The sequence below is a fragment of the Diplotaxodon limnothrissa genome, linkage group LG14 (assembly GCF_057381915.1).
Source record: "Diplotaxodon limnothrissa isolate DT_005_m linkage group LG14, D_limnothrissa_male_GT1.1, whole genome shotgun sequence".
NCBI lineage: Eukaryota > Metazoa > Chordata > Actinopteri > Cichliformes > Cichlidae > Diplotaxodon > Diplotaxodon limnothrissa.
Window position 1 is genome coordinate 22,649,328 of NC_140609.1, and position 25,170 is coordinate 22,674,497.

Below are 25,170 nucleotides of genomic sequence, written 5' to 3' on the forward strand. Positions count from 1 at the left end.
TCATTTTCTCTCATCAGTCAACAGACACTGTAGATTCCACTTTTTTATATGAAAAAACCTCCACTTGCTACCATTTGTCTTCAACTCAGAGCTGTAAGCTGCCTCCTCAGAACTGTTTAGCTAAAATGAACATACAATGTCAAAAAGGACATAAAAAGGTCATGCAGGGACATGGGGGTGGGGCTTGCACAGGATGAACTGGAGACACTAAGACAAACATTTGAGGATCCACAGATATCCAATCTGGAGCTTCACACCTGCTGGGACATTTCCACCCATTAAAGAAACTCCCACAGAATAACCTTTAACTCCATTGTGTGGGTGATATGGATACTATACGCATCTATTCACAGATCTATGTGAACTATCATGAATATCATGTTAATTCTACACTGCCAAAACAAATGAGAAATCAGTGAAAATACTGATGTGGCAGTAAGAATGGACTCAACCACACTTCAACGCTTTTCATCATCTTTATTTATAGTTGCTTGTTCCTTACACTCACGGCTGCAGCTTTCCAGCTGCCAGCCGAACACACACCACCACCAACAACAACGCCATTCAGGACCCAGTTCACTCTTACAAGCAGGGGAGGCATGATGAGCTAATGCAGCTCAGATGTGTCAGCGTCTCCCGCTGCCACACCACGAACCACGCCCCCCAGCTGACTTCATAAATATAACCGTATCACAGACAGGAGAGCTCTAATTTGTCTTAATTTGTCATGTACTGGTACATAACAAAAGTATATAGTTGAAGGGAAAGTTGGACAGGACATAAGTAATCAATGGAGGAACGGCCTACCTCTGAATCTCCTGTAAAAAATATGTATACAACTGCCAGCCACTTCTTTAGGTACGCCTGTTCAACAGCTTGTTAATGCAAATATCCAATCAGCCAGTCACATGATAGCAGAACAACAGTTGTCTCAAGGTGTTTTATATTGTAAGGGAAAGTAAAGAGAAAACTCCAACAATTCAGACGATCTCCTGTGAGCAAGGAGGTCAGGAGACAAGGGAGAAGGACAAACCTTTCTCTCCTGTTACTGGAGGTGAGTGGTGTGCTTTATTAGATACTAAACTGTTTTGCTTTATTCAGAAAATCTGAACAAAATGTGTGCTGTGTGAGAGTGGTTGTCACTGCCATAGCTGAAAACAAATGAACCCATCAATGAACTGTTACAGAATGGACAGACATGTAGACAAGGGGAAGACGACTTGCTAAAGTTTAAAACAACTAACAGATCGGGGAAGAGTATAGTTGCAGACTGTCATAAGAAGCCTTGATCTGTGGGTGAAAGGCAGCCGTCGTGTCTGCCTTACCTGGGCGGAGGCTACTCATCACCAGTCAACGGCAATACTTAAGGACCAGTGCAGCCATCCAGACTCCACCAGATTATCACTCTCTTAGAGCGGTAAACAGGCTAGTTGTTGGTGATACCAAGTCAAGTGTGTAATTCTGTTTCTCCACCTTTCTCTAGTGACTTAGCCAACCCCGGATCACTCCCTGACATTCACCTTTTCAGGAACACCTGCTATTACTACAGATCAAACTCAACCACTGGATCACCACTCCTGCTCCTCCTGCCTCCCACCCTCACCTCAGTAACCCGCGGATCTAAGGCTCTCTGCACCTCTGCCCCCTCCCCCACATGTTTGCACTGAGTAGGAGATGCTCCGTGTGTCATTGTACATCTGTATAGTGACAACAAAGACATTCTATTCTATTCTATTCTATTCTATTCTATTCTATTCTAAAGCGTATTCTACATCTCACTGTCTTGCCTGAGTCCTGCTCTTGAGTCCAACCAAGTAAGTTGCAAAACATGACAGCTGACCATGTTCATCCCGTTATCACCACACTCTAGCATCTTCTGATGGCTGTTTTCAGCAGGATAACGCACCTTGTCACAAAAGTTGAACTCATCTCAAACTGGTTTCTTGAACATGACAAAGAGTTAACTGTGCTTAAAAGTCCTTTTTTGTCACCAGATCTCAATCCAATATAGCAGATATGGGATGTGTTGCAGTAAGAGAGCCTTATCATGGATGTAGAGCAACTGTGTGATGCTACGATGTCAATATGGACCAAAATCTCAGAGCAATGTTTCCAGCAACTCGTTGAATCTATGCCACATAGACTTAAAGCAGTTCTGGAGGCAAAACAAAAGGTGGTCCAGCCCAGCATTAATGATGATAATGGTTGTATTTTTTCAAACAAAGTACATCATTTCAATGTTTGTCAAAGGCATAACAGAACCTAGCACCCAGCTTTGAGCATGCCTTCCAAAGTGTTTAGCTTTTCTTTGTTTAGTGAAATTACAAAAAGTCATGTGTGGATGATGTGCAGTTTGCTAATCATCAATCCAACCTCTGTCTGCCTCCCACCTACATCAAATAGATGAGATGCTACTTGCTGAATGGAAGTTATGACTGCAGAATCATCTAGTATGCGAATGAATGAGAAATAGAATCCTTTTAATTATACCAACAATGGACTAATTTGTAACACTTGTTCACATAGTTTACCCCAGCAGACCGCAGCATAATCACTCTGGTGACCACACTGTCGTAAAACATCAACAGAAGCTGCCTTTTTTCTGCTCCTGCGTAGTGATTCATCCAAGTGAACTCTCAGGTATTTTCACTGCTGTACCATCGCCACACATCTCCCCTAATGGACAGAGTAGTAGCGTTAATCCTGGACCTCCTGAAGTCCACCACAAGCTTTCTCTGGTGTTGAGCAGCCGACCACCCTAAGGTACTTTTTGCTATCCTGCTCCCTGATGCTTCAACAGCTGTGTGGAGAGCATCTGGGGTTTAAAAAAACCAAAACGATACTGGGGTGTAAATATAGCCTTGTGCAATTCATTCAGATTCCTGTGCTTAGTTTTAAACTATGAGATTTAAATTGATTTCCAAAGTTCAGATTTCTGCATTTTACAGACCTGATCCACTGAGGTTCATTTTAGGAGGCAAACTACATCACTTTCTCCACAGTTTTGAAATGTGCTGTTGTAGCTTTGACTTCAACTTTTATGTTCCCAGATTCTGTGGTTTATTTTGAGATTCACTGATGTCTTTGGCAGCTGGCCAGTGCACTACACTCACATCAATTTACATTTAGATTACATCTGTTTGTGTGTATGTGTGTGTTTTACACAGAGCACAGGGGGTAGGCGGTGGATTTAAGACTTCTCTGGGAAAACACAAACTCCAAACAGTAGAAATCACTGGAGTGCAGACTGGTCGAGACCCAAAGCAGGACCCCACATTCCTCTGTAACCCTCTGCCTCAGGCCTGCTGCCTCTGCAGCTCATTCAATGGGCGAAAGAGGCAGTGAGGGAAAACTGCAAAAGAAGGTGAGACAAAAGAGATGGCAGGAATGTTTCTTATGTGACTCACAGAGACGTGACTGGGATGACCAAGAGGTCCTTCAGCGTGACGCAGATGGTCTTTCAGTCACGTCTTTTCAGGGTCTCTTCTGCACATCTGCAGGATGTCCATCAGTTTGTAGGCAGCAGTAGCAGCTTCCTTCTTCATGACTCATCACTCACTAAGATCCTGCGTGAAATCATACAGCTAGTCTTTTAAAAAAAAACTTTTTATTAGTCATCACTTTAATCATCGAGTCAAGCATCAAATACGTTTTTTTTAAATCACTCCTACCTCACCCAGATGGTCTAATACTTTTAAACACCTCTGCAACTAAGAACAGAAATCCTGTTTAATCTGACTCTTTCTCTGTGTAGGTATCAGGAATTGATTAAAAGATTTTTGAAATGTTTCAGTGTTTCAGTCCATTCAACTTACACAGCCAGATCTGATAGGAAAAAGCTCGCAGTACAAAATGTACGAAACGTAGCTGCTTCACAAAAACGCTCTCCGACTGTGAGAGGTTTCTGTGTCAGAGCAAAGGACAGATTAGGTGTTAACTGACATTAAGACAGATGAGGGGTACCACATGCCCCAAAATTAAACCTCAACTGGAAAATACTACATTCTGCACTGACGGAAAAGTGACTGACATCAGCAGAAACAAAGAAGAGCAAAGAACTCAGTGGATTCTCCAAAGCTGTAAATAACCAATGTGTGGAGTTTTTTTCTTCTGAGTAACTGAAATGTGATTAAAAGGTGCACCTCTGTGATGGGATCTTCTTTGTGATTAAAGCTGCATCCAGCATTACATCACAGTTTTATGGGATTACTACACAAAGAAGAACAGAAACGATGAAAAGGGTGTCCATAGGCTTGTTTCTCTTTACGCAGTGAATCAGCTGTTTAGTATTGGTGAAAGACTATTGTCAGCTGTACCCTGACAGAGCTGTGGTCACCACAGCCGGTAGCTCTGCATGTTTGATTTTGGTAGATTTTGGTAGACCTTGTTAAGCAAATGTGTAAAACACTACACTATTGAATCTTTTGATTAGTGTGTAAGATGCTTCTTTTATCCTCATTTTCATTTCAAATTACTCTATGAAGCAACAAACTGAATTTATGTGCCTTCGCTTCGAATCAGAAGATGTGAAACACCAGGCCTGAACACTGAAGAAACATGTCAGCGGTGGGTGGATTCATTATGATTAATGCCACCATTACATATAATCACCATGGTGAAGCAATGCTCAGTTCTTGGCCCGTGTGGTTATGAAAGTGGCTCTTTGTCACAATCCCTGTTGTTGTGACGGTGTTTAGAAGAAATTCAGATTGCTCTCCCACTCCTTCCCCAAGCCCCCTCGCCATACCAGCCGCTGCCGAAAAGCCCCCCTTCCCGTCCACTGGAGTAACTGACAATAGTTGTCTCTCATGTTGGGCAGACAACCCCCAAAACAACTTGCTCTTGAGTGTGGCCTTCGGAAAGAGTGACTCTTTTTCCTCTCTTTCCTTCCTCTGTGGTCGTCTTAGCCCAGCAGCACATCTCTCTGTACAAAAGTGATCATCCATCACTGAGGAATGGCCCACAGGGGTGCATGGTAAGGGCACGCTCAAGTCAGTGCGTGAGAACAGGGAGTCTTCACAAGCCAGGATCAAGGGTAGAATTAAGCATTAGATAAAGTTGGGGATCAACTGCTTCTACCTTTTAAAGATAAAGCGATAAAGCATCTTATATGTCTACGAAGGAGAAGTAGTTTTGACATTTTTGTAAATACGTTTTATTCTGTTTTTTAATTTTTGAATAACACAGCTTTCTTTCTCTGTACGTGCAGGTGCAAAGCAGATGCTCTGAGTAACATGTAAGAAAATATTCCACCCTAAAAGAACTCGGTAGTTGCTGGTCACCTTAAACTCACCCTTAGTATATGAAAACAGCCAGGTTACCAAGACCAAACTTCACCTGCCAGCATCTCTAAAGACCACAGATTTATACATTTTAACATTTAAACAAACACAAGACAGTAAAAACCAGGCAAGCTTTTCTTCTGTGGAGGTTACGCCAAAGTCATTGTTCAAGTCTTGCCACTTGGCAGGCATCTGAGCACTTATTTGGGCTATTTTTTCAAGCATGAACTAAATAAACTTTAGTGATGCCCAGGGCATAAAACTTGCACAAAGACAATTAAAAGAAACACTTAAAATACTTCCCAATATGTCCCATGAAGTTTTTAAATCTTTTCCCAGGTCTTAAAATAATTTTCTCAAAATCTTTGTTGCTGCAAAATTCTGCCATAAACCTCAGCTCTGTGTTGTTTCTGTGTCACATTATTATACTGTAATTCAACATTTAGCTTGTCTGATATATTAACCATTTAACACTGTTTTCACACGAATTCTCTCTGTCTCCCTTTATCTTAAAAAAATAAATAAAAACAGCTCTATGACTTTCTGTGTTGAGCATTTAAAACATTTTTAACAAGACCACAGAGGGTTAATTATTTTTTTTAGAAATAAAGGGCACCAGATGGCTGCTTTGTAAATCATTACTCACAAATCACACGATAACACACGCCGTCTGTCAATTTTACGTATTTATTAACACAAAAATCAACTGGAGATGTGATAACGGTTAATTAGCATCATCTAACAGTTACTAGCTGGAGGTTTTTCCCCTGCCAGCAACTCTGAAAAATGACCTTATAAACTCTTTCGGGGCTTTTCAGTGCTGAGAAATGTGTGGGGGAAGGGGTGTGCTTTTTTTTTTCTCCTTCTGTTTGCCTCATTCCCAAACCCAGTGGCCCCCTGATATTCCCAAACGCCCTGTCCAGGATGTATTAAATAAAGGGTGAAGAGGGGACATTCTTGAAATTTGTCCACAAGGAATTTTAAGAGGTTGTTGGAAAAAAGGGTTTTCCCAATGTTTCTATGTTTATCTCTTATACTGTACTCACACTCTTTGTGGCACACCCATGTTGGCAGCCTTAAAGATTCAGTCTTAATGACCTTGACTGGAAAAACAATATAGCTGCTTTGAGAACAGTTAGTTCTCCGTTATCAGTGCAAACCACAAGGATTGTGCCTCACTCTAAAGGAAATGAAAGCATCAACACTGCAGTTTGCATCCTCCTTTACATTAATGTATAACCCTGAACCCTGGCTGGTAATTACTTTTTAAGAATCGCTTTGAGTAGATAATAGCAGATTTGACACTCTGATAAAATCCTTATGTTGCAGAAAAAATATTAAGAAACATGCTATAAAGCATATATAGTTGGTCAAACAATTACAATTGTTTCCTGCTCTGTGGTGGCAATAAGACACGTCTGACAGGATGTTGTGCTGAGCTTCTCACAACACAAGACGAAGCTGACACAACATTAGGATCTTACACGGAGAGCGAGAGATGTTGAACTGTGACGTAAAAATCTTTAATCTGTGATGTGCTTTACCTTAAAGTGTTAAAGACGCAGAACGCAGTCTTCACAAAATGTGAAAAACTGCAGTGGAAGGGACTTTTCTGAGGTCAATTGTTCCCGAAAACCTTATCTGAGAATTTTTTCATTGAGGCAAAGTTACCCTAAGCTCTCTCACGACCTCTTTATTTAGATGCCACCAAATAAAAACAAATAAAACACGAAGGCAGCTCGAAATAGATCGCAGACATGGCCGAGAACACAGGAAAACAAATCCCAATTTTGTGAGGCCATGAACACAACCTTGACAAAATGTTCCGGTCCAACCAGAATTCAATAAATCACTTAAAGTCAGTTTTGTGCTGGACAATGGCTTCATTTCCTCTTTTCAGGTCATATCAAACAACAATAATGTGGTTTGGTGCGACTGCACCATCCTTCTGGGAATGGGAGGATTCTCAGTGTGCTGCAGTGTGTCAGGAGCTTTTTCGAGGTGGCTCTGATCTGCAGTCAGAGGGAAACTGCTTGGCAGAAGTAACAGCTGGCAGACACGGTGGTATTGGTATTTTCCAGCAGCAAAGGTTACAGAGATCAGTGTGCACGACATGTCGCACCATCCTTTGATCGGTCTCCAGCTGCAAGGACCGTGATAGTTCACACGGGATCAAATAATACTAAAATTAAACGCCAGTCTTGGAAAGTGCTGAAACAAACAGTGATCTGTTAATCAGGTGTTCACTTCCATATCAAACACCAGGATTAACTGGAACAATATTTTTATTTTGGCTGCTCTGGAGGGCGAAGACAATTAGTTTTCTATCATTTTGGGGGGGCCTTAAACACTTAAGGACATATTTTGTGTTCTTTGTTTTCTGTCTGTTTACATTGTCCATTGTTCTGTTAGGGTTCATAACTTGGCACAGCCTTGTAATTTTAATACTGTGTGATATCAAAGTAATAAGGCACTAGTAGTAAAAGTGACAGGTCAAACCCCATTAAAAACTCGTATAACATCATGAAAATCCTTCACCTGAACGTAGGTTGTAAGACCTGACTTGGAAGTGGCCGACTCCGCAAGCCTGACTTTAGTCCAGCAGGTTCTTCCAACAGCCTCATGTCCTGTCTGTTCTGTATTAGTTTTATCCAGGCACCTGTAACAGAGAAAAGACCTCGAGGCACATACTGGTGCATAAGGTGCATATGGTGCTAAGAGTTCAGAGATGTAGCTGAGAGCAGAGCCATTAAAAGAAATCAATAAAAGCTTAAAATCAATTCAAAAAAAAATCCCGGGGTACAAATGCCAAAACGAGAGTTATGTGATCCTGCCTCGTTAGTCCAGCTAAAAGCCTGGCAGCTCACATCTCTACAGTCTGCAGTCGCTTAAGAGTTTTTGTGAAGGCAAGCACAAAGAAGTTGCAGTGTCTTTAAACGTTAAACTAGAGCGTATTTGTAAAATATTTCCAAAATAATAAAAGAAAACGTGACATGTGTTTAGTTCATGATGTGACGTTCAAAGATTAGGTCTCCGTCGAACTGGAGATTTGAGATGTTTGAAATTTTCCAGCACGGATCGAGCGGACTGCAGAATGTGTTCAGCCATGATCCGAGACCAAATCACAACAGTTACAGCAACTTCATGCTGTTTTTGTTTTCGCCCCAGACCTCCCACAGTCCAAAGACCAGGATGTTAGGTTAATTTATGTTTCTGTATGGGCCTTTAGTGTGGATGTGAGTGGCTGGTGTAACTGGCGATACGTGCAGGGTATACTTGGAACCAGTTCAACCCCCCTGAGTTCTTAAATTTGAAATGTGGTAAGGAAAATGGATGGATGGAATAAAAACATCAGCTACTGTTGTTTCAGCATTATTAGAGCTGAATTTGTACAAACAAACTGGATGTTGACCAATAAACATTCAGACACTGTAGTCCTGAAATGGCTAAGCTATGTGAAGTAATTTGAAAACCACAATAATGGAAACTTTCAACTTCCAACTACTTAAATAACCACATTTATTCAATCCTGAACAAAAATGTTCCTCTACTTTTTGAAAACAGATGCTGTAGCATAACAAGAGTCACTGAAATGCCTCAAAAATGACCCGAAACCCACTCAGAAGTCAAAGTTTTTACACACATGAGCCGTCCAACGCTTACGTCTGGGACAATCTGGTTGGGCTAAATTCCTAAACTATCTTGTATCATTTTAATCAGGCCAAAGCCACATGATAACTTGCCAGTTGTTAGTTCACTGCTGCCCTCGGTTACTCTGAGAACCTTTTTTTGACTGTGGTCAGTTTGGCGAATGCTCCAAATACCAAAATCACGACACTGAAATGCCTGCATACAGTCCAAATATTTCACCTCGTATCGTTTCCATGATACATAATCAGCATCACGGCCGTGATGTCTTCTGGCAGACACTTTTTACGTGTTTTTGGGAATCACTCTGATTCATCTTCATTCTTGTGTCCATATTAAGCTCAGGATTGAGGATGCACAAGAGGAGCTCGTACAGCTGTGATGTGTATTTTTGGAAGCATGTGCAATTTTTGTTATTTTAGCTGTGTGCCAAAACTATTTCAAGTTACGGGTGTGTGATGAATATGGGCCAAAAGCACAAAGCTTTAGCTTTAATTTCAGGGGCTGAACAAAAGAAGATGGCATGAGCACTAGCATTTATATAATTTTAAAAACATGGGAGCACCGTGCCAAATGTAAATAAAAACAGAAAGCAATGATTTGTAAATCTCATAAACACATTAGAACATAGGAAACATATCAATTTCTTATTTGAACAACAGCCTGTAAACATCTGGGAACTGAGGAGAGCAGCTGCAGGACTTTTGGGAGAGAAATATTGTCCCGTTTTTGTCTGACACAGGATTCTGCTACTCAGCAGTCCTGCATCTTCCTTGCCCAAATGATCCAAATGTTTTCAGTTGGTGAAAAGTCTGGACTGAAAAAAGAAGAAGAAGAAGAAGAAGAAGAAGAAGAAGAAGAAGAAGAAGAAGAAAAAAAAGAAGAATATGTTGAACTTTATGCGCCGCCACTCCTCTCTTGAGCACTGATGGTGCCTTTCCAAGCTCCCAGTTCCAGAGGCACTGATGCACCCACATACCATAAGAAGTGCAGGCCGCTGAACTGAGTGCTGAGCCAGTTTGCCCCTCTCAGTTTTGGTCCAGAGGATGTGGCGTCCAAGACTTCCAAAAAGGAATTTCAAATTTCAATTCTTCTGACCACAGAACAGCTTTCCACTTTCTCTCAGTCCATTCTAAATGTTTAGGATCACGTTTAGGATCACGTTCACACGCTGTTTCTTGTTTGCATGATGGAGATTTAACCTGCATTTGCGGATGCCACGGTGAACTGTGCTTACAGACAATAATGTCTGGAAGTGACTGCGCGGTTATTTCGAACTTGTCTGTTTTTAATGCAGTACCATCTGAGAACCTGAAGATCACGGGCATCCAGAATTGATTTTTGGTCTTGTAAATGGCACACAATCTTTTAATGATAACATGCGCTGTAGCTGATTTTAGGTTGAAGAATATTATTCCTTTGTTTTTGGGTGTTTTTTTTTAAACAATTTATAGACTCTGGGGTTTTATGTATGTTGATGAATCTCTGCTCATCTTTAATTCAAGTTCAATATTCAATTAAATTTCATTTATACAGCACCAAATCATAACAGCAGTCGCCTCAAGGCGCTTTATATTGTAAGGTAGACCCTACAATAATACATATAGAGAAAAACCCAACAATCATATGACCCCCTATGAGCAAGCACTTTGGCAACAGTGGGAAGGAAAAACTCCCTTTTAAGAGGAAGAAATCTCCGGCAGAACCAGGCTCAGGGAGGGGCGGGGCCATCTGCTGCCACCGGTTGGGGTGAGAGAAGGAAAACAGGATAAAGACATGCTGTGGAAGAGAGACAGAGGTTAATAACAGATATGATTTAATGCAGAGAGGTCTATTAACACATAGTGAGTGACAAAAAAGGGGACTGAAAAGGAAAAACGCAATGCATCATGGGAGTTCCCCGGCAGCCTATGTGTTTTGCAGCATAACTAAGGGAGGATTCAGGGTCACCTGGTCCAGCCCTAACTATATGCTTTAGCAAAAAGGAAAGTTTTAAGCCTAATCTTAAAAGTAGAGATAGTGTCTGTCTCCCGAATCCAAACTGGAAGCTGGTTCCACAGAAGAGGGGCCTGAAAACTGAAGGCTCTCCCTCCCATTCTGCTTTTAAATACTCTAGGAACAACAAGTAGGCCTGCAGAGCAAGAGCGAAGTGCTCTAATAGGGTGATATGGTACTACAAGGTCATTAAGATAGGATGGGGCCTGATTATTTAAGACCTTGTATGTGAGGAGCAGGATTTTGAATTCAATTCCGGATTTAACAGGAAGCCAATACAGGAGAAATATGCTCTCTCTTTCTAGTCCCTGTCAGGACTCTTGCTGCAGCATTTTGGATTAGCTGAAGGCTTTTCAGCTAGTTTTTTGGACATCCTGATAATAATGAATTACAGTAGTCCAGCCTGGAAGTAATAAATGCATGAACTAGTTTTTCAGCGTCACTCTGGGACAGGATATTTCTAACTTTAGAGATGTTGCGCAAATGGAGAAAAGCAGTCTTACATATTTGTTTAATATGTGCGTTGAAGGACATGTCCTGGTCAAAAATGACTCCAAGGTTCCTCACAGCGTTACTGGAGGCCAAGGTAATGCCATCCAGAGTAAGAATCTGGTTAGATACCATATTTCTAGGCTTTTCATCCTTCTCTCTGCTCCTGCCTCCACACTCAGCTCCACCAGTATCTTCTTTATTATCTCAGCACAACACTGCAAACAGCCCTGATGTCAATCTGAAATGATCACCAAGCCAAAAAACGCACCACATGACCTGAATTCAAACGGCGGGACAACTGCCACACCTTCTCACATCAATTTCCACGCTAAATTATCCTCCACTAGTCACGGTCCCCTATTGAGAAAACATAAGTTATGACACGCTTGGTGAGGAAATGTATCAAATTTGAGTCTTGGCAACGACAAAATAGTTGTAAATTATAACTTCACACTATTTAACTCCAGACCTCCTCCTCCGCTTGCTGCTCCACTCTCTGAAGGTCCTCCCTTTTATTTGCCCGCTGCAAAAAATAACCAACAGCTCACTGGAGCTGGAGCTCGGATCTCGAGTGTATTTATCAAACTAAATGAGTAAAGAAATGACCGAGACAGAGTGATTTAAAGAAAATGAAACAATAAATAATAAAACGTGATGCCTTTCAGAGCAGCTCTCGGATGACTTGTGCGGAAGGACTTTCTTTACAGCGTGTCTCTGCCCCTTTCTGCATCATTTGCCTCTCCACGCTGCGCCGCCACTCCTCTCTTTCACTCTGTACAGTTTTCCAGGAGGACCAGTTCCTGTCAGACTCCTTTCACACACACACGCACACACGCACACACACCTCAGCGCGGACATCTGCAGCACCGACCGATAGTCATGGCTTTACCGGACACTGCCCCTCTGCTCGTGGGACTACTGCTCCTCTTTCATGCTTTTGGAGGTGAGGAACCAAGGCATAGTTATCACAGCTGTATGGGATATTTGTCGTACATGCAAATGTGTTTTTTTTTTCATGTAAGACAGAAAGGAATTCTGTCAGTAAAGCACCAGCTGTTAAACTGCAATTTGTGTTCTGTGGAAATCCATCAGAGAAACCTTCCAAAGAGATTTTAGGAAGCTGAAAAAGTTGCAGCGCAGAAACTTTACTTTCTTGCAGGGCTCCTCATATCGCCTTTTCTTCCAGCTGCAGAGATGTGACGCTGCACAGCCTCCTTCTTTTTGCTTACATTACATTTGGCTAAAAGTAATAAGTCCTTCACACACTTGAGTTGTTGTAACCTGGTTGAAAAGTTTCACATCCCTCATCTTTTGAAAGTCCATACAGAAAATGCATTTTAGCACAGCTGCACGGCTATAATGGTGCAATATGTAGGTGAACTGATTTTCCTGTTAATATATGTTTAAATTCATGTGTATACATGTATGTATGTATGTGGGTGAATGGTGAGCACAAACACTGACTTTGTGCTCTTGCTGTGAATGAACATGACACTCTTGTCACACCTATACAGTGAATAAAAATCTATTCTTATAATGAGAGATCATGATTTATATCATGCATGAAGCTGTGGTTAGTATGAAATGCTGCTTGCTTCATGTATTTTTAGAGGTGCAGTTGCAGTGAGGTGGCTCTCTGTCTGCTTTCTGTCAGCTCTTGTCTGTTCCCAGCAGTGATCGAGTGGCCCAGTGCCTCCCTGGCAGTGGTGAATGGCTCGGCTGTTTCTCACACAGAAACAAGAAGTCAAATATATCCCTAGTATGAGATACAGCTCTCACCACACTGGTTTATAATTTGACATTTGCATGTCAAAGGGATTGCGTACTTATTGTCAATCGGATTTATTTTGGATCAGTTGTGTGAGAGAACTGTAAAAAGTTGTGAGACCCACAGGGAGGTGCTGATGAATGCTATTTTTAGAGAGCATGAAAGTGTACATTTGTATGTGGTGTCTCTGGAAGTGAGAAAGGGCAGCTATCTGGGCTTTCCACAGTACGGTTTAGGTTTTAGAGACCTTTCTGATATTCCTGTGTTTTTTACTTGTTTGTTTGTACAAGAAAGCTCTAAGTGTGCTTTCCCCTGAACCCTTCCTCTCTGCAAGCCTCTCACTTCCCTCCTTTAGGAATGTGTTGCTCTCTCGTCTACCCCTTTTCACCTTTCCTTGAACACCGTTTACCTAATGACCTGCAGGTGTAATGTGTAGGTACCTCATCATTGTATTGTGCTGACCTCCTGTTTGACTCCACACCCATTGTTTGTGATCGCTTCAAGCTCTCTGCCCTTACAAAGTCTGTTTCCTGGACTTGCACCTCTCTGACTTTACAAACCTCCAGGAGCCATGCCTGTGCTGGCAGCTCCAATACAATTAAATTGTGCTGATATCTGTTGACAGTAACATGGATGGTGAAAAATAACTGTTGATTCCTGACTATTAATCACAATCATGGATTTATTTTATACAATACCGTAAAATATTGAAAAAAAAAGCAGACCATAGATATCTTTTTGACCAAGCATTAATAAACTAGCCGTGTAGGCCATATTTTATTTACTTATGTACGTACTGCACGAGAGATGCACAATATGCTTTTGGCCACACCTCTTAATCTTTGATTTCAGGTGTTTTCCCATTATCACAGGTCTATAAAATCAAGAGCCTAACTATGCAGTCTGCTGTTACAAATGTTTCTGCAAGAATGGGTCGTTCTGAGGAGCTCACTGAATTCAACTGTTGTGCTGTAATAGGATGCCACTGTCAAGTCCATTTGTGAAATTCGTTTCCTTCTAGATAATCCACAATCAACTGTAAGTGATATTAATGCAAAGTGGAAATGTTTAGGAACGACAGCAACTCAGCCATGAAATGGCGGACTATGCAAAGTTGCAAAGCAGAGTCGCTGAAGGTTGGGGCGAGTCATGTGTAAGAGTTGTGAATGCTAGCATAACATCAGCACAAAAGTGTGTGCTGGGAGCTTCATGGCATCGACTTCCATGGCCGAGCAGCTCCTGCAGGTGTAATGTGTAGGTCACCCAGTACTTTTGTTCATATAGTGTATAATATGATCAAATTGTTTACTTAACACTGACACACACATAATACTGACTAGCTAACTGACTGAAATAATGGTAAAGAACTGGATCATATGAAGTCAGAAAGAGCTGATTCACTGTAAGAAGATACTGTAGAAATGTTGTAAATCTAGCTTTCAAAAAATAAGAATTAACACTACAAGTAGCCAAGGAAATAAAGACTTTTTTATGGTAATTTCACAATAACAACATGAAATGGCTTACTTTAGCATGTTGCACAGCTAATGTGGCTAATCGCTAGTCAACTGCTTGCGCACATGCCGGAGCTGCATCAGAATTTTGAAACTGAGAGATTTTCAGAAACTGTGGAAGCTTTTAAGACAGATTTGAAAGTAGTAAACAAGAACTAGCTGTGAGTTTTGTTTTCTGTTTTTTTCTTCTGTTTATCTGCTTATCTTTTAGCCTCTAGAGGTACAAATATCACTACAATATGTAAACAATTTTCTAATTAAGTTATTCGCATATTCATATTTTCTGTTGAACAATGATGAAATATTAAGTGTAAATATTTTAAAAACTGTGCAGGTGTAAATTGCATTTCAGGGAACTGAAAACTGAGCTTTTGAAAAAACTCCTTCCAGGGTAAAGATTTTTAGAAACTCAGTTTCTGCATGTGGAGAGAAGAGCAAAGACATGATCTTGCAACTTAAAAGATGTGCGCCTTTATCTTCTTTTTTTAATGTCAGACTGTGATATTTCTAGGGTTCTGATTGGCTGACATTTTTGAATGATTAGGGTTAACAACTCATATTGCCACCGGTTGCACTAACATGCTCTTAATCAAGCTTGATATCACTTTTTCATGTGAATCTTTTTCAAAACAGAGATTTTTTTTATTGATTTGTTTTTTTAAAGAAAGAAAGTGGAAAATCCCTGTTTTACACGAGGACGCAGTCGTGAGAGTCGATCTGTGTTTCAGTGTTAAATCTACACCTTTTGGAAGTAACTGGAAACGCTCTGAAATCTATGCCATAGCTTGCTTTGCACCGCCTTAGAAATGTGTGAAGTTATCAGTCAGGCAACAGATTTAAATAGTCTACACAGATTCAACAAAGAAGTCTAAACTAAACTTGAATCATAGAGGACCTACTTTAGAGGTTATAATCTGATGCATTTGAGTTGCTGAGTACACAGTAATGTCTTGTTTGAATGAATATGCTTATGGAGATGAATGAGTGCCTGTCCTAAAACTCCATCCAATGACATCAGAGAAAAGTTGCAGTTGTTGCTGGATTTTATCTTTGACTCTTGATAAGGAGAGAGTTCGTTTCCTGTGACATCACCTAATCAAGCCAGTTCATGCAGCAGGAAGACCTCTCTCATTTAAAGGTCATCCTTTTCTGCTGCAGCTGAGACGCTGTGCCTCAGTTTCATGCGCTCAAAACAACTTCTGCTTTTCAGTAGAAGAGAGCCGGTCATGTACAATAAACACCCTTGTTGTGACTTGACCGCAGCATAGAAAATTGAGGCCCAGTAATCTGGCAGAGCATCAGCAGAGTGGAGCACATTGGAAATGGAAGTCTGTAAATTCAGCCTTCTCTGCGAGGACCGTGATTGCTTCATTTCTGTGCATATGGCCAGTTTGTGCAGAGGGACAGGCATTGTATTGTGACATATGGTGCAGTTCGGAGGACCTGGATAGTTTTCTGTTCCTTGCTCCCACTGAGCATTGAATGACTCGTGTTTAATGTCTGAATTTCCTCAGCCATTATTAGTAATTTATAGTAATTTAGTTCTGACATACTATATTGGCAATATATAACACCCCAGATAATTTCAAGCACACCAGTGTCGCATATAATCTTGAAATTTATTTTGGCATATATATTACGACTGATGGAAGAATCACTATGGCCAAAAATCAGGGTTGTTGCCTGGAGAAAGTTTGTCATAAGCACATGCTGTCTTATTTCGAGTGTTGAGCTGCACTATTCCTATGCAACAGGCTTATCAGGACACCCCAGAGCAAAGGAGCCATGCACCGCTGGTGCTTGATATGGGCGGTGAGAGTGCAATATTAAACAACATTAAACAACATTAATCCTGCTGAGCTTATGGCTGTTAGCAAGAGTGAAAAACAATCTAGATCCTGAAAAAGAAATCATGCAAACAGTATCTTTAAAATGAATATTAGTTTTCAGAGTATTAATGCACAGGGAGATTTTATAGTTAGACATTATATATAATATCCGCTGGAATATTCTGCTGAGGATTACTTCCTGTTAAACGGGAGTTTTTCCTTCCTACTGTCGCCAAAGTGCTCCCTAGGGGGTCGTGTCATTGTTGGGGTTTTCTAGGTTTTGTTTGTATCATTTTAAGGGTCTTTACCTTATAATATAATGCGCCTTGAGACAACTGTCATTTGGTGCTATATAAATAAAATAAAATTTAATTGCTTCAAAGACCAGAACATGCAATGCTCAGAGAAATTGCAACAAACCCCCAAGAGCTACATTTTAGACTCTAAAGGCCTCAGTTAGCATGCCAAATGATCAAATGAAGTTCATGACAGTACAGTTAGAAAAAGGCTGAACAAGTATGGCTTGTTTGGAAGAGTTGCTAGAAGACCGTCTCTTCTCTCTAATAAGAAGATGACAGGATGGCTGAAAAGTTGCATCTGAACGAACCACAAGACTTCTGGAACAATGCAGTTTGGACACACAAGGCCAAAGTTTGATCATGATGCACAGCGCCATGTTTTGTAAATACTAGACACGGCATATCAGCTCAAACAACTCATACCAACTGTCAAGCACAGTGGTGGAGGGGTGATGGTTTGGAATTGTTTAGCAGCCAAAGGACCTGGCAACCTTACAGTCATTGAGTGGATTATAAATCCCTCTGTATACTACAGTCTTCTAGAGTCAAATATAAGACCATCTGTCCATCAGAGTCCAAAGTTTGGCTGACATTGGTTCATGCAACAGAACAAAGATCTACAACATTCTGGCTGAAAAAGAAAAGACTGAAGGTGCTGCGATGGCCAAATGCTGTGATGGGAGCTGTGCATAAAAGAAAGCCCCCAAAACCTCAATGAACTAAAGAAGAATGATTAAAAATTCTTCCACAACGATGTTAGAGTCCGATAAACCTAATGTTGTTGAATCATGGCGTGTATTCATCTTTACTGTTCTTTAGCTGAACCCTTGAGTTATTTTTATGCAAAGTTCAAGAAACAAAAAGCATCCACCTTTGATTCTTCTGTGATATTTGTTGGGGTGTAAGCAGTAGCTGATAAACATGACTGTCTATCTCACACCTTTAGGACTTTTTCTTAATGCTTCACTGCATTTTACCACGACGGTGGGTTTTTTGGTTCCTGTTTTTTTTTACTTTCGTTTGAAACGCAGAAGTAAAAATATATAGAAATCTTGCGCTACCTTGTAGAGTAACTCAGACAGCAGTTTCCATTTGTGGCCACAGCTGTTGAGCAAAAACTTGTAATACTTTGGCTTTCAGGCAGTGTTAGTAGTAACATGTAGTGCTTGGTGTAAGAGTCAGAAATGTTTTGTTTTCAAGTGTTTCTACGGATCCTGTATTGATCCGGTGCAGTATTTCCCCGCTGAGCAATATAATGGGTTGAAGCTGTGCACTTGGGAACCTGAATTGTTGAAGCAAAAGGTTTCCTTTTACTGTTTGATCTTCCTATTGATGGGAATAACATCCATTATCACCATTACCTGGGTCAATATAGCAAACCAGCGATGGTGAGGGTGGGGGCCTGTTACTGGTGGAGAAAGCTCCCAGGACTTTGTGCTGTTGTCATCGGGACCATTTTGTGTGTGCTCCTGAGTAGCAGCAAATGATTGTTTGTATAATGTAGCTCCAGCAAAGAAACGTTCTGCAATCCAGCCTTGTTGAATGATATCTTAATATCAACAGTTTTTGTTTCCAGAGCGAGCGGTTTAACTTGTGTTTACTGTGAGAAGCGAAGGGAAGGAAGCAGATATTCGGCTTTGTTCAGGCTCGGCGTATCAGAACAGGATACAATACAACTTTCTGTCAACATTTTCCCTCAAACAAGAATGCTTTTTTTTTCCCTTTTGGAAAATAAGTCTGTAATTAAAGTGATTTCACAACTTCTACTGGTGGATTAATGTTAGAAAGCTCAAACGTGCACATTTTCAAAGATTCTTGCAACTTTTTATGTTTTATTTTTATCACATCTTGGGTTTATAAGAAACACACCTTCAGCTATGCCACGCAGAAGGCCTCATAACTCAGCATTGGCCTCATCTGCAGATGTGCAATGAAGCATTTCATGGGATAGTGATGATGTACCCTGATGTATAGCTCTATATTTGGCTGCGGGGCAAATCCATTCATATCAGGCAGTTTAAAGATCACCTCAGTTAGAACAGCGTTTGAGGAGTCAGCTCTCCTCCAACTATAACCACCTACTGCTGCTCTTATGGGCTTTGAAGTCCAGATCAGACGGACAGCTGCACACACCTGGTCCTGACAACACACTCCTGACTTGGAGACACATATAAACACACATACACAGAGCCTGCGTGCCTTCTCAGGTTAGCTCACTGCTACCACTTAATGACCTGTTGTCATCGTGTCTTATTTTTGTTAAAGCAGGGTTACTATTTCAAACGGGTAACACTGAGTCACTGTGCAGCCTGGCTGTCTAAACTCACACCCATGCTGTTTTTAAGCTTTGCAGTTCTTGTTCACTACCTCTATCTAGCTCAGGCCTTAATTACTTTAGTGTTATAAACATAAAACTGTCCCTGGGGCAGACTGAAGACATCCTGAAGTGAGCAAACCACTTTTCATTAAGCGGTGAGAAAAGATTAGCTGTTTGTCCTTAAAGGGTTTGTGCTGATACCTCTACTGACCGTATTGGTATTAAAAAGTAACCCGGTAGTTTCCAATTCTTTCAACATGCATAAAAGATGGTTAACTGATGTATTCGCTATATGATACGTGCAAAAATATGACATGTGGGCAAAAAGTGGGTGGAAAAAATGTGGATAATTTAACTTGATAAGCTGTGACACGTAACACTCGTTTACCACAGGAAATAAACAAGAAGCTGCGTTTCCTTCATAAACTGCATTCTTTTTTTTTCACAGAAACGATATCTTACTTTGTAAAATAGGCCTGTTTTATTCACACATGCTTGCAGCAGTCACAACAGATTAATACATTTGTAATAAAACAAATGTTTTTCTGGAAAAAATCATTTTAGGCTTTGGTAGAATTGCTCATATTTTTGTGACTTCATGTGAAAACGGTATGAATAAGTCAGCGCTGGAAGGTGTTTGAGCTGTGAGACAGCCAGAAACCAAGACAAAACAGAACACACTTTTCAAGAAACCAATATTTGTAGCCTAAACATAAAAACTTTGTAAGTTTGTGTGACTCTTGGGAAGCATGGGAACTGTAAACTCCTCTGATATGATTGATCTCTTTCATTTCTTTAAGTGACCTCTGACCTTTTTTATTGCTGTACAAGGGATTGGGTGGCAGCACTTGAAAAGCCTCGGGATGAAGGGTCGTCTTACATCTTTGAGCTTCAGTTTTTTTTGTTTTTTTATTCGCATTCAACTCTGTTGGGAATTAATCTGACCTGTTACACTTGTTACACTTGAGCACTAGAGAGCAGTTTATATTGAGGTACTTTTATATAGCATGCCAACTATACGTTAATAAGTCATTTATTAACTACTGTTCCTCTTTCTTTCTGTTTTTGAAGCTTCGAACTCTTTACATAATTATGAAATGGCAGAGTGGGGTTTTTCTTGTTTCTTGTTTTTTTTTATCCTTGTTCCACAGAGCAGAGACACGATTGTAATCTCAGACACGATTACAATCCCTGTGGAATTATTTCATAGCAAATCAAAGCTTGAAATAAACCCAAAATGTTGTGTGGGGATTTTTAGTGATAAATCTTTTTATCGTGAAATCTCTTAGCCAAAAACATCAACGCTTTTAGATCACTGAAGCTTCTGTAGTTATTGAAAGGTGGGGCAAGAAACCAGTTAAATTGAGATTTGTTTTCAGATTTCATTGAATACTGTTCAACTTCTTATTTAGACTGTCTCAACCAGCAGTGCAAACAGTACATTCAAAGTCAACAGTTAATCCTGGAAACACTGTGCTTTCCTTCCCTGCGAGTATGCCATGTGGATTGTTGGTATGTCTCTTTGGCTGACTTTGATGCACAAATGCATCCAATAATAATTGCGGTTTGCCATAGCCTCTGGATGTTAACTGGAAGTATCAGCTGTTTGTCTGAGAATAGACGTGGAGAAGAGAAAAGGTCTTAATTGTTGTATTAGTTGTTCTATCACTCTTCATTAATTATAAGCTCACAGAGAAGGCTTATTAATAGTGTCTGTACGTCAGAAGCATGGAAGCAGCATTATCAGTAAACACATTAGGAGCATTTTGCCAATGAATTTATTTGTTATAGAAATACATTCACAGAACCCTGTTTTAATTTGACATATCCTAAATACCCCCCAAAAACACCAGGGCACATAAACATATATCCATTTATATTTTTCACTGTGCTTTTTCTATATACACTCTTTCTCAGGTAGAGTAGCTCAGCTGTTTTTTAACACAAACATCTAATCAGCCGATCACGTGGCAGCAACTGAGTGCATTTGGGGATATTGACATTGTAGAGACAATCTGCTGAAGTTCAAAGCGAGCATGAGAATGGGGAAGAAAAGTGATTTAAGTAATTTTGGCTAATTTAGATGTGTCATGGTTGGTGCCAGACGGGCTGGTCTGAGTACGTCTGATCTAGTAATGGTTGTGTGGGATTTTCCCACTCAACCATCTCTAGGGTTTACAGAGAATGGTCTGAAAAAGGGAAATATCCAGTGAGAGGCACTTCTCTGGGTGAAAATGCCCTGCTGATGTCAGAGGTCAGATCGCTTCGAGCTGATAAGATGCTTCCAGCAGGATAACACACCATGTCGCAAAGTTCAGATCATCTCAAACCGGTTTCTTGAACATGAGAGTGAATTCACTGTAGTCAAACAGACCTCTGGGATGTGGTGAAACGGGAGATTCACAGCCAACAAATCTGCAGCAGCTGTGTGACGCTATCATGTCATCACGGACCAAAATGTTTTCAGCACCTTTGCTGAAATCACCTGCAGTTCTGAATAAAGTGGCCAGCTTGTACAAATTGCATATGTGAGCTCTCAGTATTGACCAATCCTGCAAAACCTCTCTTACTTTTGTAAATTCAGACTTTTTGTGACAATCTAAAGATCTGGGTTATGAAATTACTAATGTCAAAAACTTTTTTGAGACTATTTAAGAATAAATAGATCAATTTCTACTGACAGCTTATTACTTCCAGACTAAAATTCTGGTATGTTTGAATGATTTTTGTCAGTCACACCGACTCTGATGGCAAACTGATGGTTTTAAGTGATCTTCGGGCCTTAAGTAATGATTAACATTCTCGAGCATTGCAGAAACTTCACCTAAATGTTGAAACGAACACTTTCACAATGTCAGAGAGAATGTGGGATGTGTGATCCGGTGACCATATTGTGAAAGAATTTCTCTCCAGAATTTCTTCATAACGCTGGTGACATTGCAAAACTCACACTTTGCTCATTTTGTAAGGAAATGATTTTTATATCATGGTACGCCGCAAAAACCTTTCTACTAATGTGACAACCATGAATCATCCTGTTGTAATGAGTGCACAATCTCTTCTCTACTTTGACATTCTTGCATTTGTGTATGCACCCCCCGTTTCTGCTGTGGGTAACCCAAAACCCGAGAATATGTCTGGGCTACATCCTGGAAACAGCTGGACAAAAATCATATTGCATGCATGTAGGGTAGGTTGAACGTATGCATGCTCCTGTCCCTGGATCTGCTTTCTTAGAGGAGGATGAGTTGAGCTGATGCTTTGGCCTCGGGATAAAAATTATGGTGAGACTTTATGAGCCAAATTATATGAGCTGTACTTTATATAAAAATACAGCATGGCTCTCTGCAGAGTTCGAGAAACTGCACAGTCACTAATTCAAGCACAAGCATGAATAATCACATGGGTGAATGCCAGTTTAATGTGATGGTGGGAACAATGTTTGGTGCAGAGGAGTCTTTGCTATTAAATGTCTCTTTATGGGTCATAAAGAGTTTTTGTGTACATGTGTAAAGAGAAATACTAATACTATTTTCGTTACTTTAATTTGAACGATTATCATTTATACTTAATGCAGACCAGAAATCCAGAATCTCCAATTATTGGAATATTTCCTAAGGTCACTCAAAAAGGATTTACAGTACAGAGATGTCCAAGTGTGTTCACTCACACAGTCCATACTTTGTTGTGGCTTCTTTATGACAAATCACTGCATCATTGGCTTCCTTTGGCCTGCCTCTAATTTTTGAGATGGGTGTTTCTCATCTTTGTCTTGATAGGTCAGGTGGGCTGTTTAGCCAATCAAACACGCTAATAACGAGATCAGCAAACCTGCCCACATTGGCAATGTGGGCAGGTGCTAAGTGCTGCTGGAAAGGAAAATTGGTTCGTCCACAGATGGAAACATGATTTTGGACTTGATAGAGCACTACGGACCCACCAGCCACCAACACCATCAGGAGGACATGGCAAATCCTCACTGACTGCAGAAACACCTTCGATTCTGCACTTCTATACTCTTCCTCCAGACTCTAGGACCTTAATTTCCTAATGAAATGCAAATTTTATTTGTCATTTCTTTTAAAGTTCTCCAATGGACTTTAATTAAAAATCTGCAAAAATTCCCGTAGGTGCTTGTGCACTATGTTCTGCTAAAAATTTCCCTTCCAGTCAAATTTTGGTTAATTTGCGTTGATACAGCACTCTGCAAACAGCCAGCCTTTGCAGCGCTGACCTTCTGTGGCTTACACTCCTTGTGGAAGGCAGACTTCCAGACCTATGCTGAACAAGAGAGACACTAAAGGTTTAAGGGACATTTTTGAGACACGATCTCAATAACTACCACGAAATAAAAAAACTCAAGAATTCTCTCTTTACAGAGTATAGTACCACATTTATATCTCAAAAATCTTATCAAAGAAAAGAACTTTTACTAAGAGTATCCACACAGCTGCAGGCTATCAGGCTGCGAATATGTGACCCTGAAAAACATCAATGAGACATTAAAGCAGGAGAATAGTAAAACCGGTACCTGCAGAAATGCTGTCAGAGGAGTTTGAGATGGAAACAAGGTGAGTCTATGAGGACGGCCTTTGATTTTCCATTGTTCAAGAGTGAACTGTGGTTTGCAGACTCCACTGCGGGCACACCTGCAAAGCTGTTGGAAAACTCTGTGCGACTGATGTAATCTGGCATAATGCACAGTCTAACGTGTTCTTGAAAGCAGTTCATGACACCCAGGAGAGAGGGGTGGAAAAAAGTGTGCATGTGTTTTAAATTTGAGATCTAAAGTTCAGTTTGAAACCACAGCAGAGATGGAGGCTTCAAACAGCATCAATTTCAATCATATATTGGAGGAATTGTTATGTAATTGGTGAGAATAAAGGTGAGGGAGTAGTAGCAGTGGCTGCAGAGGAATGTGGAATCGTCTCCGTCAAAGGCTGATGCACTGCTGGGGAAACTGTCTCTCTTCCACCCCGAAGCTGATTTAGTGCTCCGCCGTCTCTTGTTGCAGCTCTGAGGTCAAACACACACACAGTCTCTCTGTGTCTCTGTGCTAAGTGTTGTCGGTGTGTGGGTCATATGTTGGGCTATTGAAAAGGGAAAAACTACAATTCTTTTTTAAATCTTGATTTTTTTTCTCATGTAGCTCTCATTGGGTGCTGTTACCAAAGGAGTGTGTGTGTGGAGCGTGAGACAGGTGAGACAGGATGATTGGCCTGTGGTGGACAGACTAGTGTGGCCTTCAACTTGGAATTTATTTGGTGAATATCTGGTGGATGAAAGAGAATAAGAGCAGCTTAAACTTAAGGTTTGAAGAGCTCAAATCTCTGGGACAATCTGCACGGAGGAATAAAAACACTGTCCAAGATGTCTCACATTCAGAGACCACAACCAAAGCCAGAAATGCTGTGTGGAACAATAAGAACTAACCGAGCGCGCCCTGACATATAACATGTTGGTTTGTGATTTAATTTGCATGGGTTAAATTAGCCTTTACTTTCTGTGTACCACTGTGCACCTGGTGTCAGTCTGCAATAACACTTAAATCATCTCATTTTCCATGCTTTGTTGTGTTGTTTACAGCACGAACATGATAGCATGTAGAAGCTGCTCACACGCGTGTTGATCCTTGGACCTAATGTGTCCGCCGGGAGCTGTGCTGGCGCAAGTGGAGATGGGAGGCTTGTTGGGGATCTCGGCCTGCTCTCTGTTAGTTCAACACCCTGCTTAATAATGGATGTTGTTTTTGTGCTGATCTAATGCACATTAGGATCCTTTTAACCTAATGCAACCTACGAGCCCTCAGCCCTGACGCCGTGCCGCTGACTCCTCAGAGCAGACTGGTGTGTTTGCTGCGGCTTCACAGTATTTAGTTATGGCAGATAACTGCTGGTTAACGGTTCCACTGTTTGTGTTTCCCCCTCTTCTATTAGGGTATGTTTTAAAACTTCATTAGTTTTAATGTTCTAGCTAATTTATTTTTCCAAACAAAGTTCCTTCTTTTCAGATGAAACTGAAATATT

The 25,170-nt window shown here is 40.7% G+C and overlaps 1 protein-coding gene across 6 annotated transcripts in view; it reads left to right on the top strand.

The window, feature by feature from the left end:
• The first annotated feature begins 12,202 nt into the window (after nt 1-12,202).
• The window catches only part of mcamb (melanoma cell adhesion molecule b), a 44,258-nt gene continuing 31,290 nt past the window's right edge, over nt 12,203-25,170 (top strand). For all 6 annotated transcript variants that reach the window (XM_085370721.1, XM_085370725.1, XM_085370720.1 and 3 more), the window contains exon 1: nt 12,203-12,360. In XM_085370721.1, the coding sequence (XP_085226847.1) occupies nt 12,297-12,360 (64 nt within the window). In that variant the 5' untranslated portion in view covers nt 12,203-12,296. The remainder of the gene's footprint in view (nt 12,361-25,170) is intronic.